General features: G+C 37.3%; 1 protein-coding gene across 1 annotated transcript; it reads left to right on the top strand.

The window, feature by feature from the left end:
* On the top strand, window positions 10,065-18,179 carry LOC109229380 (LIMR family protein At5g01460). Its single transcript, XM_019394797.1, has 14 exons — window positions 10,065-10,607; window positions 10,690-10,775; window positions 12,467-12,579; window positions 12,676-12,786; window positions 13,160-13,258; window positions 13,366-13,488; window positions 15,608-15,670; window positions 15,777-15,841; window positions 15,941-16,050; window positions 16,142-16,256; window positions 16,362-16,427; window positions 17,356-17,466; window positions 17,557-17,623; window positions 17,704-18,179. Exons 1-14 carry the CDS (start codon window positions 10,258-10,260, stop codon window positions 17,749-17,751), a joined length of 1,527 nt encoding a protein of 508 aa, XP_019250342.1. The 5' UTR covers window positions 10,065-10,257; the 3' UTR covers window positions 17,752-18,179.

Here is a 19,681-nt window from a genome sequence, read left to right on the forward strand (position 1 = left end):
GTCTTACATTGATGTTCTGTCCATTGTTAGCTTATGTATATCTTGAACAGGTTTCTATGTCTAGTAGGTGTCTTGAACTGACCTCGTCACTACTCTACCGAGGTTAGGCATGATACTTACTAGGTACCGTTGTGGTGTATTCATGCTACGCTTTTGTACATTTTTATGCAGATCCAAGTATTCTAATTGTGTTGTTGAGAGTTGCGTGTGTGCGGCCGGAGACTTCAAGGTATACCTTCATGACGTTTGCAGGCCTTGGAGTCAGCATCTTACTTCATTATACTACTATTAGATTATAATTCAACCAAGTATTGTGTTTAGAAATTCTAGTGTGTTTTAGTAGTGCTTATGACTCCGTACTATTGGCCGTTTGTGGTTATATATGTCATTTAATGGTTTATGACAAATGATTAAATAGTTCAATTCTATTATTAAATCAGCATCTCTTAGCCTTACCTAGTACTAGAAACTAGGTGCCATCACAATATCCTAAGGTGGAAAATTGAGATCGTGACATTAAATTATCGTTACACCAATAAACGTTCTATGTTTGTCATGATTGGTGAGAAATCCCGTGATTGGGCACACATTTTGCGCTCCTCCTTTTTTTATATGTGTAAATATTGTTAAAAAATTTGAAATTGATTTTAATTTTTTAATTTTTTTGGTGTTTGGATTTGATGTTGTTCCAACCAATTGAAAAAAATCAATAGGAGTTTAAAACTTTAATTTGAAGTAATTTGAGTTAAATTTCAAATCTTGGTTTTTTCGAGATTGTTAGTTGTTTAGATTGGGTGTTGTTCTAGTAATTGAAAATATCAAGAGCTACCAACAAGAGTTGTGGTGGAGTGGTAGGTACTCCTTCATCCTTAACCAGAGATCTCGGGTTCGAGTCCTTGGGTATGGAGTCGTCTTTGTTACTGAGAGCTTTACCCCCCCCCCCCAATGTGGGACTTTCCGGCGTGAATCCGAATTTAGTTGGGCCCCAATATGGGTACCGGACACCGGGTGAAAAACCAAAAAAGAAAATATCAAGAGGGGTTCAAAATTTAATTTTGAAGTGATTTGGAGTAGATTTGAACTAAGTTTAAGTTAAATTTCAGAAGAGAATCAAAGAAGAAGACAAAAATAGTTTTTGTAATAATAGTGTATTATATTTTATAATAGTGCATATGTGTGTATAAATATTTTTTATACTCTATCATACACCTTTATACAAGCGTATGTAGACTTGTTTGTAGCCCAAATTGATATGGCGAAAAAATATCATCGACCCAACCCATCTAAAATTCGGGCGGATTATATATTTTTGGGCCTAATTTACCACCTCTACTACTAGGCTAGTATCGACCTTTATTTGTAACAAACTGACAATGCTCGGAAACTTAAGTATTGTTCCCAACAACCTGATCGATGTAACGCCACTTTAGTATTAATATATTAATATACCTTTCTCCAACAAAAAAAAATATTATACTAATAGTAAGTAATGAATAATGTGTAATAACTATAAGCAAATAGAAAAAAAATATGTGTTAAACTGTAGATTTTTTTGAATTTGAGATCAAAAATAAAGTAGTTATAATTTTTTTGAAAAACAATATGGTCTAATATGCTCAAACAAGACAGATCACAACATGACATATTTAGTATTCTTTAATATTGACTGTAAAATAAAATACAAGTACTAATATCAAGAAGTTGAGTTGTTACAGATATAAAAAAATGGATACGGGTTATCAAATACGAGGTTTGAGAAATAATTTCATGTTTTACTTCTTAATTACTATCTAATGATTATATATAGTTTTTATCGAAGAGATTTTATTGTACATAATTTAGATAACTCAAATCATAATTTAACATTATTTATGTATGTATAATTGTATACCAAGAGCATACTAATACCAATTTTCTTAAAGAAATTCCAACTTCATCTTACGAAGCTCCATTCCAAAAAACTCTACGAAACATGCTCCCTAACCAGTCCCTAGCAATACCAACTCAACCATGAATACTGCTCACGAATCAACAACACCACCCTCTTCTCTTCCAGCCACCCTAACTGGTGGCTCTATGCATATTGACGCCCCCGATCCCCCAATTACCAACTCTTCTCCACGCCCAGCATTTTACCTCAACACGCTAATCTTTAACACTCTTGTACCCCCCTCTCTTCTTTAACCTCACCACCCAACTACACACCTTGATCTCTCCTAACACACCAAATGATCCCATAAACTTTATCCCACTCTCACCGGAGGAGAAAAATAGACTCTACGCACCATGGAAACACTCCGTCATTGTCAAAGTTTTTGGACGTAGAATTGGACACCAACTTCTTCACTAAAAAATATATGCTCAATAGAAGCAAACTGAAAATCTTGCACTAATTGATTTAGGATCTGACTTTTTCTTAATTAAATTTCAACAAAAAGAAAATACGTTTTGTGCTCTTCATGATGGCCCTTGTTTATCTTAAACCAATTTCTCTCCGTCGTAAATGGAAGCCTAAATTCATGGCCTCCGAAACAAAACTAACCTATTTCGCCATCTGGTTGCGCCTCCCCGAACTACCTACAGAGTTTTACGACTTTGAGATACTGCATAAACTGGGTAATAAAATTGAAAAATTGCTCAAAATAGATGCATGTACCTCAGAAACCACCCGAGGAAGATACGCCAAACTCTACGTTGAAGTGCCACTAGAACAGCCCCTAAAAACCCACATCTTTATTGGTAGTCACCGGCAAACCATCTCTATGAAGGCTTAAATTTGCTTTGCACCAATATTCTACACAAGTTTGTACCCACTCCCCATCAGTACCTACTGTCTCAACTCAAAACCCCACGATAGATCAAAACTCTCACAATACTACTGTCCAACCTCGACTCCTTCTCCAAATCGAGAATGGAAGGTAGTTCAATTTCCAAGAAAATCACCGCCCAACCAACCTCCACTCAGTTGATAGCAGGTCTCATTCCGCCGCCATGTACATCTCAAGGGACCCATATGAACAATCCAGGTTTGTCTAAAAACCCTAATACTATATTTTTACTAATTTTAACACTAATGGAGCGGATAAAGAGTCCCCTAATCCTAATCACAACGTCTCATCTCTTATAACTAACACTAATAAATTTACTCACCTACTGATTAATGATTTATTAATTAATGAAGAAATCACTCTCAACGGTCCTTTAATCCCTACATCCACTAGGAGACCCCGACCCCATAAACATGGCCAACCAGCCCACCCGGAGACAGCCCATTTATCCATACAAAAGTTGGCCCATGCAATCCTATTGGCTGGACACGTTAGCCCTCAAGACACACAGGAACCCGCAAATCTCTCCATTCAATCCAACTCAGCTAGCCTACTAAACCTAGACCACCATAATTCCCCATGCCAAATCAGTAATAATTTCCATAATACCAAGGCAAAGATTTCCTCTAAACCAACACAGCTTATTACCTTCCCCATGCAGATAGCCTATGATGATATCTCAAAACCCAATACCAAACCTCAATCATCTCAACCCAACATACATAGCCCATCAACAAAATCAGAAACGACTACTTCTACCACTAACATGCCTCTACATACACAGACATCATCATCAACCTCAAATACCACACTGCCTTCACATTCTTCCTCTTCAAATATTCCAGATATACCCCACTCAATTCCCTCACCCACACAGAAGAACCAACTACCACAACAGGAACACTACTCACAGACTAGTGAATCAACGAACCCCACACTTAATTCCTCCTCCACAACTCATAATGGAACCAAATACCAGAATATTCACATCCCAAACACCCCATGCAACGACCAACCCAACCTCTTGGTTGGAAGGGAGACTCCAAAACCATGCCCTAACCTTCACCATAAAAGTAAACAATCAAGAAGTAAGAATTCTCATCAAAAACCTGATGGACATTGCTCAAATAATCATAGAGGGGATGCGATTAGGGACGAACATCTATGGCAGGTACCATTGGTCTATGATGCAAGACCCATATCTAGCACCCTATCAACCTCTAACTCCACGAACGCCAAGCTGAGACACAACCTACCTATCCCCAATATCATTCAAATGCCATTCTACCCGCTGACACAACTAACCCTCTCAACATCTTGGATACAACCATATTTTCTACCAGCTCCACCAGTCATATTGATGGAGCCACTAACCCCGCCTACCCAATCACCACCACAAACCCCACCACTTCCTGAGAATCTCGCCGAACAAAACAACTTTAAAAAAAAGTGACAGTAATGATGACCTACAACAAGGAAACACGCCCATTCTTAGCTTGTCTCGACGGCATCAAAGTCTTTGTCTAGAAGGAGGAGTACGCAAGAAAAATACATCTAAACTGTCCTCCAAACCTCCTACGATGCTCCTTCCGTATACGCCCTACCACCAATCCAGAGGTGGGAAAGTACGCAATACTACTGATTCCCACACTCCGTCTACGCCCAGGGGAGCACAACAACACCCAGGAGGACATGCAGGGCTGCCAACTGCCCAATCAATCCAATAATTATATGAATCTCATCATATGGAACTATAGAGGAGCCCAATCTCCTGAATTTAGACGTAATTTTCGCTCTCTATTTGATTATTATCGTCCATCTTTAGTCGCATTACATGAAACACACTGTGCTGAGCGCTAAATCTTGAAAGAAGACTTTCACTTTACGGGCATGGCTGAGGTGGCCACTGTGGGACAATCTGGAGGAATTGCAATTTTGTGGCATAGTGATGCCCTAACAGTGGAACTAGTGGCAACAACCAATCAAGAGATTCATTGTACAATTCAGGTAAACCCCATCCCTTACAAATGGTTATTTACTACTATATATTCTAACACCAGACTTTTTAAATAAACAACTTCTTTGGAAAAATCTCATGTGCCTATATGATAATTATAAGGGGACATGGCTAATAGGAGGGGACTTTAATGGAATAACTCATACATCCGACAAGTTTGGGGGACAAACAATTAATATTTCTCGCTCAAATAAATTCCTCGACTGCATTAATTATTGCCACCTAAGTGACCTAGGTTACAAAGGCAGCTATTACACTTGGACTAACCATCGTTCCAATAGACATAACATTCTAGAACATATAGATCATTTCCTCGCAAATTATGATCGGATAAATCACTATCCTGATGCACTAGTTACACACCTCCCCCATACACACTCCGACCATTGCCCACTGTTACTTCAACTGAACTACCGTCCTTTACCTCGCCAAAAAATCTTCAGATTTGAAACAATTTGGGCCTCTCACCCAACTTTTTCCGCAATAGTTCAACAAGCTCGGCAAGCCCCCCCCCCCCTATTACCAGCTATTGCACAATTTACTGAAACAGTCGAAGAATGGAACAAAATCACTTTTGGAAACATATTCAAATGTAAAAAAAATAAAAAATCTTAGCACGTCTGGCAGGCATCCAATCCTCCATCAATTACCCCACTAGCATATTCCTACAAGGTTTGAAACGTCAGTTATTATTTGATTTTAAACAACTGTTTAAGCAAGAAGAAGACTTTTAGAAATTAAAATCACGTATAAACTGGTTAAATGATGGAGATGCAAACACAATTTTTTTTCTTTTCTTCACTCTAAATCGTAGACGCCATAATCGTATCACAACTCTACAAGACCTGGGTAGAAATTGGATAACTGATCCCCACCACATTAAAAATCATATTACAAATTATTATCAAACTCTCTTTTCCACAAAATCAACTATTTCCTATAGACAAAACCATATGCACCCTTCTAATGTATTAACTCCGGCCAATCAAATTTCTCTGGGTAGTCCACTTCAAGACAAGGATATTTTAGATGCACTACACTCTTTCAAACCCTTAAAAGTACCTGGCCCAGATGGGCTACACCCATACTTCTACCAAAAATATTGGAACACTATCGATACTTCAGTCAAATATTTTTGCCACAAAATCTTTAATGATCATTGGATCAAACCTTCTATAAACAACACTCTCATTTGCTTAATTCCCAAACACAAACATGCTTTTTCTACGTCACAATTTTGTCCAAAAGCCTTTGTAATACTATTTATAAAATTATTACAAAACTTATTGTCAATCGACTAAAATCGATTCTGCAACATCTTATCCACCCAATCCAGAGAAAATAGATGAGCTGCAGATAATGCAATTATTGTTCAAGAACTAATGTCTCGCTTCCGTAAAATAAAAGGGAACACTCCACATATGCTTCTCAAATTAGATCCTGAGAAAGCTTTTGACCAACTAGAATGGTCATTCATACAACATACCTTAGTTCACTAAATTTTACTCTAAATTTTATCAAACTCGTTATGTCTTGTGTCACAACCACCTCCACCTCGATCCTAATCAACGGCAACCCTACTGACTATATTTAACCATCGGGAGGCATCCGTCAAGGGGATCTACTATCACCATACCTATTCATTCTCTGTCTGAAAATGCTCTCTCAAAGTATAAATACGACAGTGGACTATCGCTCTTGGCAACATATATCCCTGGCTAGCAGAGGCCCGTTAATGTCCCATCTATTTTTTGAGGATGATATTATTGTCACTACAAAAATTATACCTCTTACATGTATGTCACTCTTAATCATTTTACGACCCACTCAGGACAAAATATTAATTTTCACAAATCCAAAATCTTTTTCTCAAAAAATTGCACATCAGTGTTACATCTTTTACATATGCACGAAGAGAAAAATTTTGAAAAATATTTAGGGTTCCCCATTTTTGTTAAGCAACCCTCAAAATCAAATTTCCAATTCCTATTGGATAACTCAAGAATAGACTTGCAGGGTGGAAAACAAAATTCTTGACTAAGACAGGACGTACTACTCTAATCCGTTCTACCCTCAATCACCTACCCAATCATATCATGCAATAAATAACAATCCCCAACAATATTCTATCCCAACTCAATTGCTACCAACGAAATTTTCTCTAGGGCATAACACCTCAAAAGAAAAAATTACACCTCCTAAAATGGAATACGGTTACACTACTAATAGACCAAGGAGGTTTGGGCATCCAAAACCTTTCCACAAAAAACAAGGCTCTACATGCCAACCTTGCTTTGGGACTTTTTCATAATCCCACTCAATTATGGGCACAATGCTTCCTAAAGACCCAACAACTTGTGCAAGCACCATGTATCCTTTATTTGGCGTAATATCATCAAAGGTTGGTCCTGCTGTCCCCTAGGTTACTAATGAAATATTGCTGATGGCCATAACGTGAAATTTTGGACCGACCCCTAGCTAAAAGAAAACATGCCCTTTCGCTCCCGTATTTATGGCCCACTAATGCAACATGAGAAGAATAAAGTAGTCTCCAAGTACTACTCCAATCAAGAATGACAACTTACAAGCCTATCTTTTGACCTTCCAAATGACTTAACCACTTTAATCAAGAGTACCTATATGCCTTTTCATACAACAAATTTTGATCAAATTTTCTAAAGCCTTACCAATAACGGCCATTTCTCAGTTAAATCCAGCTACCACTCGCTCACCCCAATTGACAACCCAACTCCTTCGTTCGAATAGATTTGGAAACTCCCAATCCCACCAAAATATCCTTTTTCCTCTGGTTGCTTGCACACAACAGACTCGCAGCCGTTGAATATCTCTCCAAATTAGGCATCATCCCATTCAATATTTGTGCTATTTGTAATATGGCACCTGAAGCAGCAAAACACATTTTCCTTGTATGCCCTCAAGCTACCAAATTATGGGCTTTTCTCAATTTAACACATCCACTCCACCGTCTTGCTCCAAATCACATAGACCATAGAATATGGATATACATGCTTCTACACACGCCGCTTCCCTCCCCTCCACATGGCATTTCCACAAATATCCTTCATCCTTTTTCTCTATGGCACCTATGGCATATACAGAATAAAAGTACACTAGAACATAAAAGACTAAACATCGACATTCCTATGTTAGTTACTAAAGCAGCTGAACACTACTTCCTAACAAACAACAGCAAAAAGAATACGTCAAATACTCCTTTATACATTAAATGGCGCTCTCCACATGCACCTTGTTATAAACTAAACATAGACGGATTTGCTTCACCTATGCTACATAACTATGAAATAGGCGGTGTATTTCGAGACTCACAGGGTCACTGGATCATGGGTTTTGCTGGTAAATTACATCAGCTAGCAGTGTCCATACAAAACTCCTTGCGTTACTCATGAGACTGCAAATTGCTTTACGCAACAGACTCACACCTCTCATCATTGAGACAGATGCAACGGAGGTCATTGGCATGCTCGCAAAAACTAACATTCATTATACTAATATTGTGAATGACTGCGGGTTGTTACTCCTACAGCTGGGTAGCTACCTATCCATCATACCTACAAGGAGCAAAACAACGTGACAGATAGTTTAGCTAAATATGGTGCCAAGCAGGCAGATGGTAGCAACTGTCTTCTTTTTGCAACACCACCACTTTTTGTCTAGGAGTTGCACTATCAAGACCAAGTAGGAACCAATCACCGGAGGCTTGTTAAATCATGTTCTTCCACTAGCTCTTCGACGCCTACCCTGGCAGCTCCATTACCGGACACAACGGCCTCTTCTTTCACAGGGTGTAACTAGTAGACTCTAATATGAATAGCTTAGTTACTTTTAGTTTCTTAATATAAGTACTTCCTTTATGCCCCAAAAAAAACTAATTTTCTTTGACAGTAACAAAGAGAAAAAGAAAAAAAAACAAAGAAATATAAAGAGGATGACTAGATGGCATTGGGTGCATATCTAAAAAATTTCTAATCCAGCTTGAGCCTGCGAAAACGTTGGAAACAACAAAGAATGGCCAAAACCTCACTTTGCCAGGCTGTTCCCCCTCTACTAAAATCTCAATTTACATTTAAGCCTCCACTATTCGAACAAAATTGATAAGAAAAATATCAGTATACTAATCTTTTCAACCGTGTTTAGTTAATGAAAATATTGGACTTGCATATATGAAAGATCATTACATTTGATCGTCCTAAATGGAAACAATAGGTTGTCATCGATATTTTGTTACTGTCTTTTAGTGAAGGAGAACAATATGCATAAAAAATAGATAGTTCATTTTTTTTACTCTCCAAAACTCTTCAAAATAATTTTAAAATAGTGATCAAGATGCAAGAACTCGTTGCACTTTTCCTTATCTAATTTTCTTTTATAGAATAGAAAAATATAATTTTATTTATCATCTCTTAATTGTAAGATGGTTAATACTTACAAGCAAATAGTGTATATATCAAATTAAATAACTTATTCATAAGATTAGTATAAATTAAAGTGAGAATACATAATTAAGTTTATATGCATGATAATATTTTGAATTCATTTGCTTGGGGTAGACATAAAATACATAATCTCTCTTCTTCTTTTTTTGTTGTTGTGAAATTACCAATTACAAACTTAACTTATATTTATTTCTGAATAATATTGTTTTTGACGTCAAGTTAATTAACTTGTTGAAGACATGAGTATGAGGAAGTTTTTTTTCCTGATATCTAAATTATCTTTTGCCCTATTTTATACAACACAATTACTATTGGAGTTATATAGATCTTATATGTGACTATATATTTTTATAAATTTTTTAAATATTTTGGGCATAAAAATAGCTTATAATACATTTACGTAGTGTAAATTTTGTACACCCAAGATCCTACCCGTGGGATTATACTGGGTATGTTGTTGTTGTTGTAGTGTAAATTTTCTTACAAAATAAATTTGGTAGTTGAGAGAACACAACAACAACAACATACTCAGTAATTGAGAGATTTTTTTAAATTTTCACCTAAATTTTTTTTTAAAAAGGGCAATATAAAGTCAATGCTAAATAGATTACAGCTATTAGTTGGAAAAAAAGAAAGAGAAAACATTACAGCTATTACAGCGACAACTATTACAATGATATATTTATTCTACGAAGGGTAAATTAGTAATTCCAGTTCAACACCTCCAGACACCCCGCAAGGCATCAAAACTCAACCGGAGCAAACCCGCGCCCTGACCCCCTAACCCCTCCCCATTCTCTTCCGAAAACCCAGATCTGAAAAAGGTCCTCAGTTCAAAAAAATTTCAAACCCAAACCCTAACTTTCCCATTCAAAACATTAATCCGATTGGAATCAAGCCCCACAACTGATCCGGATCGAGAAATCCTCACGCAGCTATGGGGGATTTCAATCTCGCACTCGTAATCGTCGCCATAGTCGTGTGTATTCTCGTATTCCTCTTCAATATATACCTCCTCATCAATTACCAGCATCCCGATGATGCTAATCAAGCTTATTTTCCCAAATTCGTCGTCGTTTTGGGCCTCTCAATTGCCGCCATTTCGATCCTCATGTTGCCGGCCGACGTGGCGAACCGGCAGGCTTGTCGACACGCGATTTATAACGGCGCGTGTAATCTCACGCTTCCTATGAAGGATCTATGGCTTGCTATCTACATTGCTGATGCTGTTCTTGTTTTCTTCATTATTCCTTTTGCTATGTTCTACTACGAAGGCGACCAGGATAAGTCCGTGTTATGCTCTATTTCTATTTTTTTGATATTTTTTGTTGTCGTCGTGATGTTTTGACCTTCTTTTGTTGTTGTGCAGGACTATTGGAAAAAGGATAAAAAGTGCAATGTGTTGGGTGGTGACCACAGCAATCGTGTGTGCTTTGTTGCTTGGAATTTTATATGGTTAGTTTTTTCAAGTGACTTGTGTTGATCAGACTTGTTGACATGTATAATATGCTGTTGCATTTCTACCTTTTGGATGCTAGGGTCATGTAGGGTGAGCTCGGGGCGAGTTAATTTGGATTGAGAATGTCAGAATTTAGGTACAGAGATGGGGATTGTACATATCAATCAAAGTAAATCAATTAACCATAATCGAAAATTAGCTGGGTTGGGTCAATTAATTATCTGTATCCATGTCCCCAGGGCTTAGTTTAAGTGGCAAAGGTAGGGACATCACAGGTTCGAGCCTGCGCCATGCGAACTAAGCCTGATATTTAAGCCAAGAAAGGTAGAGGGGCGGGCCCATTATCCCGAGTTTCAAAAGCTGCAATTCGTCCTAAGGGTTTGACCCAGACAGGTTTCTTGGTCAATTAAAAAAAATCTGTCCATTAAATGTAAGAGTTGGACTATGAGGGTGTTTGGATTGGTTTTTAAGCTGGTCAAATCAGTTTTAAGCTCTTTTTAGCTTTTTTCAGTGTTTGGCAAAGTCAAAACGTGCTTATAATAAGTTAAAAACTGCTTAAAACAAGCCAAAAGCAATAAGCGGGGCAACCCCAACTTATTGCTTTTTGGCTTAAAAGCTATTTCTGCTGAAAAACCACTTTTTTAAAGCCAATCCAAACATTTTATGGCTACATTCGAGCTACCCCAACTCTCTTCCTTTATCATGGGTTGAACTGACAATGCATTGTGAAGTTCACAAAGGAAAGTTAGGTCAAATAACTACATTAGTGGTCTAATGAGTTAAATGATCAGCTAACCAAAGAAAGCTGGTTGTGTTGCTTCATTGGTGATGGGACCTCACTATTATGTGTCTACCTTAGGAATTATTACAAATTCTTCAGCTAATAGGTTTTGCTGATGAATTGTTGACCCCTTGACCCCTGATGATGATGGGGAAACACGAAGAGATATCTGAATGCCATTTATGGGAATTGTGTCAAGAGTTAAGAGTTGTACTCTGCCGCTCTAGTTTTTATTTATTTTTATGTTAGGTCTTGATTTTCCTACGTTGTGGGATTTCACTGGGTTTGTTGTTGTTCTTTTTTGTTAGATCTTGATTCTCTTTAAAATACACCGAGTTGGTGTTAAAAACTTACATCTGGTGTTGTGGCTCAGTCACGATCTTCCCATAGATTTTCCCATCCTTACCACACTAGTTTTTGTAGTTGCTTCCAGTGTCTAGTTTGACTTGACTCAGATATTGAATTGTGATTTTGTGCTAGATAGCATCGTGGAATTTCACTTACGGACACCTTAGAAACAAGGGGGTGGGGGTGGGGGTGGGGATGATCATGTTCTCGCAGGTTATTTAATAATTTTACTACCACTCCAAGTAGCTTAATTTTTTTTTAATTCTTTGGGTACCTAAAATATTTTCGCTGCACCTTGCTCTCTAAATTATGTAATGGGGAACATGTTACTTCCTTTAGGGTTTATAGTTTTCTATGTCAATTTGGTACCTTTTTGCTTCTAATTTTGTGGATTTTCGTTGCTCGTTTACCCCGTGATTTTTCTCTTCCGGGATAACTATACCGAAGTGGCTATTTAATTGCTCAAATTCTGTTATTTGAGTTTATTTATTACTTTGATTTTATCATTCAACATGCTTCTTCTGCAATCTATATTTACCCATCTTTTGAATAATCCAGGGCTTGCTGGAAAGGCGGACTTCACTGTAAGACACCTATCATCAGCCAACACTCCCTTTCCAAATTCATTCAACTTTAACAGTGGTCAACAGTGTATAAACGGTGCTCGACAGGTTGGTGCATATCTAAATGTTTCCATTTGTTAGTTTGATACTTCTTTTATCTGGTTCTGAAGCTGCCTTTCTAAATCTTGCCTTCCATTGTACCAGTGTTCAGCGTATTCTGCTAATGCTTCCTCTGAAACAACCTGGACTATGCGTGCTACTTTTCCTGAATATGTTGTTGCTCTGGCTACTATTGTTGGATCTGTGCTTTTCACGGTATGCCAATGCTTAAACTTTTAGACACTTGAATATTGTTATTGTTTTGACGAAGACACTGGTTGTCCAGTTCTTCAGTCATTTTCGTCTTGGTAGAATGCAAATTAATATGGTGTACTTCCACAGTATCAAATTGCTGGTTTGGAGTGTAGAATTTAGAATCAGTTTGAGTAAATTTGCTGTTGATATAAATTCTTTTTGTATAAGGGTGGTTATTTGACCATGAACATTTTGTCGCCTCCTTGTTTAGTTAAGGGGCTTGGTAATCTGTCCTTGTCAGGTTGAGGAGCGGCATTAGAGGGTAAATAAGGGAAATCATCTCCCTCATATACATGTTTGGTACTGACATATCTGGCTCACGTTATATCTCCAGATCTTTGGTGGTGTTGGCATTGCCTGTCTCCCATTGGGACTTATATTTTCGTTCATCAGGCGTCCAAAGGCTGTTATTACACGATCACAGTATATCAAGGTACTTTTATGTCTCAGCAGCTCTTGGCATATATTTTCCTGATTGAAAGTTTAAAATAAAGAAAGATATACATGCTGGTATCATGATGCTTTACTTTGATTCTGTAGGAAGCTACCGAGCTAGGTAAAAAAGCAAAAGAACTAAAAAAAGCAGCTGATGCACTTCATCAAGAAGAAAGGAGTGGAAGTAAGGGAAGAAAATGGCGGAAGAATGTGAAGGCAGTCGAGAAGGTCTATATCTTCTTTATCATGGGTTTTCTAAATGTTCGTTTCATTTTAGCACGGCAATAAATAGGCGGACTTAAAAATGGAATGTTTTAGACAATAGATGGAAATATATAAACAAATTGTACTATCATGTGAAATATATAAACAACACTATCATGTGATCCGTGCAATTCACCTAAGTTGCTCCGACATGGCAGTTTAGGTGCCGCACCCGTGTCGACACGACACTAGTATGGGTGTGGGTATGGGATCCGTACCGGATCTGGTCAAACAATTTAGGATACTTTGACCATGATGGACGAAAAAATTCAAGACAAGATACAATTTGATTCCTGAAATCAAAACCAATACTAGGGTAAATTGGAAGAAAATAGTATACCCTATCTAGGAAATCAGTGTTATCAAAGGCGAAAAGCGCAAAAAAGTCTAAGGTCCATTGGGGCTTTAAGCGCAAAAAAGTCTAAGGTCCATTGGGGCTTTAAGCGCAAAGCGCAAATAAAGCGCGGGCTTTAATGAAAAAAGGCGCAACTGGAGAAAAAGTAAAAATATGTATATGTAGTCCAAGACTAATAATTATAAGCATGAATAACAAATATATGGACAAAGAAATTGGAAAAAAATTGCGATAAAGTGAAATATCAATTGTTTAATGTCGCCTTTTAATGATCACACTAATTGGCAAGGAATAGTATGCCTTAGATCCTTGATGCGATACTAAAGCGCCCACAAAGCGAGCCGAAGCGCTCAACATGGTTTGAGCCTCGCTTCAGGGCTTAAGCGCGCCTTTGACAACACTGTAGAAAATCAATCTTTTACTTATCTACAACTTGAGAATAAAAAAGAAATGCACACTTTACTAGTTATACCTAAGTATTCCACAACACGTCTCATAATTTAGAGATATTTTTATTTTCTTGAATTATTTTTAGCCGGATCCCCGCACCCGTATCCGTACTAGGATTCGTATCTCGGGATCTTATAATTTACATCTACAAGTATCTCACATCTAGATCCGCACCCGTGTCGGACACCCGCACCCGTGTCGGACACCCGCACCCGTATCCGAGCAACTTAGCATTTCACTGTATAATCATTGTAGAATATCTAAGAGAATTTTTTTGAGAAAGGTAAATATATATCTAAGAGTAAAACACTATGTTGTCTTTTTATAAAGTTGAACATGCTATAAATTACTTGAAAATAGCATGCGTGGCAAATCTGTCCTTTTCATATTCTTTTCCTACTTCATGTACAAAGTGTTCTGGCTCCTTTTAGATATATAAACATTGTTCACTATTAGATATGAAGGACTCACTTTACCTTCAAAAAAGAAAACACTTGAATGATGGATGACAAATTAAAAAAGTCTTTAAGTGTTTGAAGGAATTTACGGAGGCTAGCGGAGAATGGAGGATAAATTTTGGGAAGTTACTGTAAGGATATTGTACTCTCTAGATCCAGAAACATATGAAGAATTTGGTAAATCATTTTATTTTTTAGTGTATTTGCTAACTTAAATCCCTTAATGTATGAAAGATATTCTTGTTTGGAGACTACATAAAAGTATTATAAACCACAAACTACTTTTAAAAAAGTTGTGAAATTTTGAGGGATTTCCGACTGAAGATAAAGCTGTTTAATCTGCGAATAGTATTCAGTTATATAAACGTACGGAACGGGAAACCCCCCCCCCCCCCCCCCCCCCCTAAAAAAAAAAAAAAACACCAACGGGGGGGGGGGTTAAAATCATTGTCCAAGTTGCCATTTTACATTTTATGAAATTCAAAAATTAACAAATAAATAGAACTTTTGTTAAGTTGAGTTTGCACCTGTCCAGCAAAGTGACAGAATAAACCATGCTCTGCTACTTTATAGGATTTATGGATATTCATGATCTGTGTATGCAGGTGGTCCTCCTTGATATGCATGATCAGCTTGTTCTTTTAATTCTGTTTTGAAGTTACTTATAATTTTATTTCAGACCTCAACCAATTTTTATCGCATTTATCATAGATGTTTGATGAAGAATCTGATTTTTTCTTGTCTGATAAATACATTCTGGGAAATTCTAGTTTCTTTATGTGTTAACATGATGTTTGTTCAACTTTACTTTACCTTTCAGGAGGTGCTTCTTCTTGAAGAGGATGTCAAGGCTCTAGAGGAGATGTACCCTCAAGGTGAAAAGGTAAAGAAATGATGCTTTTATAGTTGATCAGCTAAAATCTTTTTTTCCCCCTTCCTGCCAAAGTTTCTTTCAGTGCAAACAAATCTGATAGCCTTCATTTTTGCAGGCTGAGACTGCTTGGGCAATGACAGTACTAGGCTATTTGGCAAAACTCATCCTAGGCGTTTTAGGGTATGTGGCGGTGTTATGGAAATCCTAATTTCCGCTAAATCTTTTGAATTAATTTAATGGCAGTTGATAGTTCTGTGATTTTTGGTCCGATGTAAACAGGCTGATTGTCTCTGTAGCTTGGGTTGCCCATATCGTAATATATCTTCTGATTGATCCTCCACTTTCTTCTTTCCTTAATGAGGTTTTCATCAAACTTGACGATGTTTGGGGTACATTCAACCTTTATCTCCCTTTTCTTATTAGTTATGTGTGGTCGCTAATACATGAATTATGATGCTTATTTTTCTGTTAATTCTCCAGGTCTTTTGGGCACTGCAGCTTTTGCATTTTTTTGCTTCTACCTTCTGCTTGCAGTGATTGCTGGAGCAATGATGCTTGGCTTGAAATTAGTTTTTATCACAATTCATCCCATGAAGTAAACATCTTCTGCTGTTTGAATTTTGCTTTATTGATCTGTTTGCTACCTGCGTTGCTCCTCCCTCTTCCCTGTCTCACTTTTGTGCTGGACCACTGTTTACAGATGGGGAGCTACGCTTATGAATTCCTTTCTTTTCAATGTGGGCCTTATTCTTCTCTGCTCTATCAGGTAGGATTAACACAGTCCAAGTTTCTTATGTATTTTGTTAGTATTTTCATTGATCTAACAACTGATCTTAATGATGAGTATGTTATAAATGCTTAGACCGTGGATATGTAGTTTAGGTTATGTCCATGCAAGTAGTAAAAGTCTTAATGTACCCAGTGGCGAAGTCAGGAATTTCATCTAGGGTGTTCAAACTTGAAAGAAGTAAAAAAATCTCCGATAAAGGGTGTTCAATATATGTTAAATACTACTAAAATCAAATATTTTACCTATGTATACCGTGTAATTTTTCGATGAAGGGTGGTCAACTTAGCTACGCAGCTTCGCCCCTGAATGTACCAGCTACCATTTTAAATTTATAGGCAATAGTATAGTTACCGTTTGACTGAAGTGACGGAGGGAGGAGCATGCTAACCCAGGACCTCCAAGTAATTGCTAGACACTACAAAAGAAGCAACCTGCTTCTTGGATGGCCTTGAGGGGAATTACAGTTGTAGTCTTGATCTCCTTGGGTTTGGTGGTTCTGGACCATTTACTAGTTACCACTATATGTAGGCAACTGTAGATATGAAAGCAAAAACTCCTCCAGTGGCTATCCTGAGACTTTCCTGCTGAATGTTTTAATAAGGCACTTGCTAAGAGGGCTGCATGCCCCTTATTTTTAAATCGAAATCAGATAGCTTTTGTTTTAAAAAAATCAAAAAAAAAAAAAGCTTTACTTCATTGTTGGATGATGGTTTCATCTGTTAAATACTTTGCTGAGTCGGTAGGTGGTATATATTTGAGGGTGCTAAATGTATGTTTACTTAGTTATCACGGTTCTGAAAGCACATTAGCCACTCTGCAGTTGTGGATTAATAATGAATTTCTTCTGCTTCCACTTAGTGTGAAAGTTTGGTCGTATGATCCTCTTGTCTTTCTGTGCCTGCAGTGTCATTCAGTTCTGTGCTACGGCGTTTGCATACTATGCTCAAGCCACTGCAGCTCAAGAAATATTTGGTCACAATCTGCAGTCACTTCGTGGAATAAAATATTTGTACAAGTAAGTTACTGTTATGCCTAGATTTTTTCGAAGAACTGGTTTTTCCTACCGCAAGAATCGTTTTATGAATGGTAAAATGTGTCATTGCAGGTACAATGTTTTTCAAATTGGATTCATCGTTTTAGCTGGGCTGACATTTGTTTACTATGCTGCATTTGTAAGTTCTTCACTGTCTGACATCTCAAATATGTGTTCTTAAGGTGGAGGAGAAATCTAACCAGTTCTCTAACTTTACAGGGGTGGAGAAGGAAAAAGCCCAGCGGGAGGTTCCAGCTTTCCAGTTAAAAGTATAGCAGTGCGCGCATCTGACCATATCTGGACTTACTCCGTCTATCACTAATGTTGAGGCATTAAACCCTGGTGTATGTTGCCTGGTTTTGTTTTATATTATTGTTGGAGAAGAGGTAAACACCATCCGTCATTCAATTTGATTTCTGCAGTGGAAGTTGGGTATTGGTGACTCTGTACTGCTGCTGCTACTTTCCTTGCTGATTTTACTGTAGTTTTTTTCCCACATTCTGTATCTATCATTTGTTTGGTAATGTTTTCATTCGTTTGGGCATGTAGTCATCTGAATCTTGGGCAGCTGGTTTGAGATTTGTCCTTGTTGTATCATATAGTCTGTCATATACGAAAATTCTTGAATGCTTGTATATTTATTGTAACATTTTTTATTTTGATTCTGAATCCTACCGTCCTCTTGTTGGCTGCTTCGTCTTTGGTGGAGATTGATCAGAAGATTTGTGATGGTTGATGTAGCTTGCTGGCGTTATATATGCACCAAATTTAAAACTTCTTTGCATTTTTACAGTGAAGTGCATCTTCGTAAATTAGATAAGAATCAAATACCAATAGTCCAATACTATGTATTCTGCTTCCCAATTTAGACTTCCTATTTTAACAGCATGATTATCAAGGTTACTATTGAAGTAATATTCTGACGCCAAAGTCGTTCCAGAAAGTTGAATAAAAAGAAGAATTTGCTCCTTTTCTGATACTATATAACCAGGCCTCGGTAAATTTTATAACACAAATTGTCGTTACTAAATTGTGTAGAGAATAATTTTTTTCATTTAGACAAGGACAATACAAACTAAAGAGTAACGCCGTTAATACACAAGCTGCTTTTTCTGCACCCGAAAACTCATATACTTTGATGCCGCCTTCGAATTGGAGCCAAAATAACGGGTGAAGTACACAAATAGCCGTTAAAGCGGATGATTTTGAATTTTTGTCCTCGATTTAGCAAGTGTTGGTCTTCGCTTGTCCCAGGGCACTACTTTTGACTTTGAAGTTATGCCATAGGGCAGGCATGGCTCAAAAGTTAAAGATCATCCCAAAAAGTGTCATATTTGTGCAGATTTTTGTAAAATAACTGTCCGGACTTAGGCTGATTTATGCAAATGTCCCTTTTAATAGGCCATTGCTTAGATTTTCCCTATTTTAAAAAATTGTGCAAATATAATCCTAAAAAAATTAGACTTCGAAACTGGAGTCTTAACATTTGCTCATATAATTTTTTAGTTTAATCATAAATGTTAGATTGTGGTCTAATGTTAACTTACAAATTTTAGACCGTAACATAACGTTTTCATAAGATATTCAGTTTGCTCAAAAAGAAACTTTAGAGGGAGAAATTCAAAAAAAGCCAGATTTACAAGTAATCGTTCAAAAATAGCACAGTTTTAAAAGTAATCAAAATTTAGCCACTTTTCATGTAAAGATAAATCTGAGCGAAAACACTGAATATACGCCAGTATATTATGCTGGAGTTCCAGCATAATTATACTTAAACTCCAGCATATTATACTGGAGTTCCAGGATAAATATGCTGGAACTCCAGCATAAAATGATGAAGTTCCAGCATAATATACTGGAGTTCCAGCAAAGTATATCGGTCCAGTATAATATGCTGGAAGTTCATACACAAGTGCTCGAATCTCCAGTATATTATGCTGGAACTTTCCGTGTGTTGGAGTTCCAGCATAATATGCTGGAAGTTCATACACAGGTGCACCGAACTCCAGTATATTAGACTGGACCAGTCTCTGTTGCTGCAAAATAGTGGCTATTTTTTATTGACTTGGTAAACGCTGGCTATTTTTGAATGACCAATCCGAAAAATGCTAGACCATGCTATTTACTGTGGTCTAAAAGGTCCAAAAGAATTAAAAAGAGGACCATTTACTAAACAGCTGATACAAAAAGGGATAAT

This window comes from Nicotiana attenuata, chromosome 7, assembly GCF_001879085.1.
Source record: "Nicotiana attenuata strain UT chromosome 7, NIATTr2, whole genome shotgun sequence".
NCBI classification, from domain to species: domain Eukaryota; kingdom Viridiplantae; phylum Streptophyta; class Magnoliopsida; order Solanales; family Solanaceae; genus Nicotiana; species Nicotiana attenuata.